This window comes from Somniosus microcephalus, chromosome 10 (assembly GCF_052327205.1).
Source record: "Somniosus microcephalus isolate GS21.2 chromosome 10, FLI_Smic_1.0, whole genome shotgun sequence".
NCBI classification, from domain to species: domain Eukaryota; kingdom Metazoa; phylum Chordata; class Chondrichthyes; order Squaliformes; family Somniosidae; genus Somniosus; species Somniosus microcephalus.
In genome coordinates this window covers 238,201,910-238,206,322 of record NC_140996.1, presented here as the reverse complement: position 1 = coordinate 238,206,322, position 4,413 = coordinate 238,201,910, and the positions used below count along the sequence as shown (strand labels likewise).

At 53.1% G+C, this 4,413-nt stretch overlaps 1 protein-coding gene across 1 annotated transcript; it reads left to right on the top strand.

Moving 5' to 3' along the window:
• Window positions 1-198: 198 nt before the first annotated feature.
• On the top strand, window positions 199-4,163 carry timm10b (translocase of inner mitochondrial membrane 10 homolog B (yeast)). Its single transcript, XM_085999869.1, has 2 exons — window positions 199-320; window positions 2,303-4,163. The coding sequence occupies exons 1-2, from the start codon at window positions 255-257 to the stop codon at window positions 2,573-2,575; spliced, it is 339 nt and encodes a 112-aa protein (XP_085855995.1). The 5' UTR covers window positions 199-254; the 3' UTR covers window positions 2,576-4,163.
• Window positions 4,164-4,413: the final 250 nt, after the last annotated feature.

Sequence of the window (4,413 nt, the reverse complement as noted above, 5' to 3'; positions counted from 1 at the left end):
GTTGGAGGGGGATCCGGGGAGCGGGGAATGGTATTCCCGGGGCGGGTTGGAAGGGGGATCCAGGGAGCGGGGAATGGTATTCCCGGGGCGGGTTGGAGGGGGATCCGGGGAGCGGGGAATGGTATTCCCGGGGCGGGTTGGAGGGGGATCCGGGGAGCGGGGAATGGTATTCCCGGGGAGACGGGTTTGTGCCGCTGACTCTCACTCGGTGTGTTCTCCTCCAGTTGCGGGACTTCCTGCTGGTTTACAACAAGATGACGGAGAACTGCTTCAACCAGTGTGTGACCAACCTCAACTACAGGACCATCACCCCGGCCGAGGTAAAACTTCATCACACAGGAGGCCATTCGGCCCCTCGAACTTGCTCCGCCATTCAATAAGATCATGGCTGATCATCGACCTCAACTCCACTTTCCCGCCCGATCTCCATATCCCTCGATTCCCCTAGAGTCCAAAAATCTCTCGATCTCAGCCTTGAATAGACTCAACGACTGAGCACCACAGCCCTCTGGGGTAGAGAATTCCAAAGGTTCACAACCCTCTGAGTGAAGAAATTCCTCCTCATCTCGGTCTTAAATGGCCAACCCCTTATCCTGAGACTGTGCCCCCTAGTTCTAGACACTCCAGCCAGGGGGAAACAACCTCTCAGCATCTACCCTGTCAATCCCCCTCAGAATCTTGTATGTTTCAATGAGATCACCTCTCATTCTTCTAAACTCCAGAGGGTATAGGCCCATTCTACACAATCTCTCATCATAGGACAACCCTCTCATCCCAGGAATCAATCTAGTGAACCTTCGTTGCACCGCCTCCAAGGCAAGTATATCCTTCCTTAGATAAGGAGACCAGAACTGTGCCCAGTACTCCAGGTGTGGTCTGACCAAGGCCCTGTACAATTGTAGCAAGACTTCCTTACTCTTATACTCCAAACCCCTTGCAGTGAAGATCAGCATGCTACTTGCCGCCTTAATTGCTTGCTGAACCTGCAGGTTAACTTTCTATGATTCGTGTACAAGGACACCCAAATCCCTCTGAACACCAACAAGTCTCTCACCTTTTAAAAACATTCTGCGTTCCCATTCTTCCTACCAAAGTGAATAATTTCACATTTCTAGGACAACTCTTTCAACAGTGCAGCACTCCCTCAGTAATGCCCCCCCCCCCCAACAGTGCGGCGCTCCCTCAGTACTGCCCCTCTGACAGTGCAGCGCTCCCTCAGTACTGCCCCTCCAACAGTGCAGCGCTCCCTCAGTACTGCCCCTCCAACAGTGCAGCGCTCCCTCAGTAATGCCCCCTCCGACAGTGCGGCGCTCCCTCAGTACTGCCCCTCCGACTGCAGCACTCCCTCAGTACTGCCCCTCCGACAATGCGGCGCTCCCTCATTATTGCCCCTCTGACAGTACAGCACTCCCTCAGTACTGCCCCTCCAACAGTGCAGCGCTCCCTCAGTAATGCCCCCTCCGACAGTGCGGCGCTCCCTCAGTACTGTCCCTCCGACAGTGCAGCACTCCCTCAGTACTGCCCCTCCGACAATGCGGCGCTCCCTCAGTACTGCCCCTCCGACAGTGCAGCGCTCCCTCATTATTGCCCCTCCGACAGTGCAGCGCTCCCTCAGTACTGCCCCTCCAACAGTGCAGCGCTCCCTCAGTAATGCCCCTTCGACGGTACCGCCCCTCCGACAGTGCAGCGCTCCCTCAGGAACATAGGAGCCTTGCCCTCTGACCTGCCCTCTGACCCATGGCCCAGCCGGGAGGAGCCATACCCTCTGACAAGCCCTCTGATGTGGCGTCTGGGGCCGGTATAGTCTGACACAGCGAGACCAGCAGACAGAAAGGGTATTAAACGTGTTCTCCCCTCGCCTCTCCTGAAAGCACTGACGCTTCGCTGGGGTACAGGGCCCTCGGCCATCCAGACCATTGCCCAAGTGACAGTGAGTGTCAGCCCCTGGCCATGGGTGCACGCTACAGACACTCACTCTTCCCAGCAGAGGTTGGCAAATGGCAGTTGGGAGCTGGTTTACATCCTCTGTAACCCAGAGGCACGGAGATAGATTGTAGCACAGAATGCACTGGAACCTGGACCGTTCCTCAGAGAGAGAAGGACTCAGTCCGAACATTCCCTTTAAGCTGCACGGTCCTGCAGCTCTCTGCCCATCCAGGAAGCTCCGCGACTGTCGCCCGCCGATTGTCGCTCAGAGGGTGTACAGGATCGTGCAATTCCGCCAGTGCTGTGGGTGGACGGTGCCCACAATATAGCACAGGTTGTGGGACGTGTTTTAATGGTGTGTTTCCTCTCTCTCCAGGAATTCTGCATTAACAGCTGTGCAGGGAAACTGATCCACACCAACCACAGGCTGATGAATGCCTACGTCCAGCTCATGCCGGCCATTGTTCAGAAACGAATGTTGGACTATGAGATGAAAGCTGCTGAGCTTGTGCAGAAATCAAGCGTGGAGCTGCCCGAACAATCCGAGGGGAAGAGTAATGCTCCTGACGGAATGTCGGAATCCCCGGCGAATCCCGTCGACATCAATCCCCCGAGTCAGCCCAGCCCCGGGTCTCCGGACAGGAGCTAACTAAGAATCGCCCGACTCTAACCTCAGCCCCACAGTAACTCAGTAACGGTGTGTCAGGGCCGCTCACTCTCAGCACCACCCTCACTCGTCCTCTGTGGATGTTGCAAGTGTTCCCCCCACAACGAAACAAACAGAATCATTATTAATTATGTGGTGTGACGTTTATTGCAGACTAACGGAAAACCGATTGCAGGAGTTTCACCACGATCCCCAGACACTCCCCGGCACTCCGATCAGGCAGATTGGGAGTCGTGTTAACAGAGGCCAGGGCCACAGATTAACAACAGGAAACAGTGCAGGAACAAGGGGAGTCTGGAGCGGACAGGAGCATGGTCTGACCACGACAGCCAGACCCTGGTGGGCATTAACCGGAACTCGGTTTGTAAAATGAAACGGCAGTTCCTGAACGGTAAACTGTGACATCGGAAAAGGGCAGGAGAGAGCAACAGAATTAAAGTGGATTAAAGTTAGTTTGATTGACAGTGCTGCCTTGCTCCGAGGTGAATGATTCCACTTGAAGTTACAGCTGGGGCCCTTGTCGAGTGACTGGAGTAAATTCAGCTCTGGGATGCAATTTAAGCAACATGTTCACAGCCTTGAACTTCAGAATATTTATGTTTTTTATAACCTAAACTGTTGGAGGAGGATTCTGTTGTGTCCCTCACCAGACACTGTGTTAAGTGTATCCCCCACCCTCAGTGTGTGTGAGTGCTGAGCCCGTCTCCCCCTGCAGTGAAATGTAAGATTGGAGATGTACCGTGCGTCTGTCACTCTGGGAACAGCACACACTGAGCCACTGCATCACCCTCTCTTTATCTGAGTAACACTGTACGTGGACCTTGTTTTAAGGTGTTTGTAGCTGATCTGCGGGTGGTGTGTGGGACCGGTTTGACTGAGTTGGGGTTCAGAGCCCTGCTTTGAGATTCTCTTGCACTCAGTGATAATTGTCTTTTAATTTGTAAAGCTGGCCGGTGAGGCACTAAGCAGCAGGTTAACCAGGAGCACTCTACATTGAGAACGAGCAAATGTTTTTAAAGCTTTGGGATGTTCAGTTGAACATTGAAACGTTTTCTGCATCCCTTTGATCCATTGCCACAGAGCAGAGCGGCTGGAGAGGGTCAGGACGTGGGCTTCAGCCCATGCGATGCCCTTTAATTACACGAGAGTGCTGTGATGTATAAGCACACACACCGGTACCTGCTATTCAGCCCCGTCCCACCCCCTGCACCGGTGGGTGTGTGCGTGGCTCCTGGAATGATGGCATTTACAGCACAGGGGTGCCTCGTGGAGCTGTCACTATCCTGTTACACAAACACACACATACCAAGATTCACACCAGTACACAAATGTTGTGAGCTGCATTCATCACACACAAAGTGATCAGAAGGTTTTTGTTGGTTAATGATTTGTTCCTGGGAATTTGATCCAGGCAAAAGCATTTTCGCAATGCACACACTTCCCGGTTTCTCAGACCTCTTCCTGTGTCCCCTGACCGTGCCACGCCCACGCCATGGGAGATCTGTTGCTAATCAAGAAGATTGTTTCTGCTCTTGGAGAATTCTGATTAAAAGGATTTTCGATCACTGAACCTCTCGGCTGTAACTCGTGGAATTGTGGTATGGATTATTTCAGGTGCAGAGTTAGCATCGGACTGACACATCTTCAATTGTCCAACAGGTGCTTGAAGCTTGAAATTAATTGTCTTGGTTTATTGTCTCCCTGCATCATGAGCTTGACCCATGGGGAGTGTGGTGAGCTACGGCCTCACTCCCAGAGTGACACCGGTAAAGTGTGCAATACTCACTCCCAGAGTGACACCGGCAGAGTGTGCAATACTC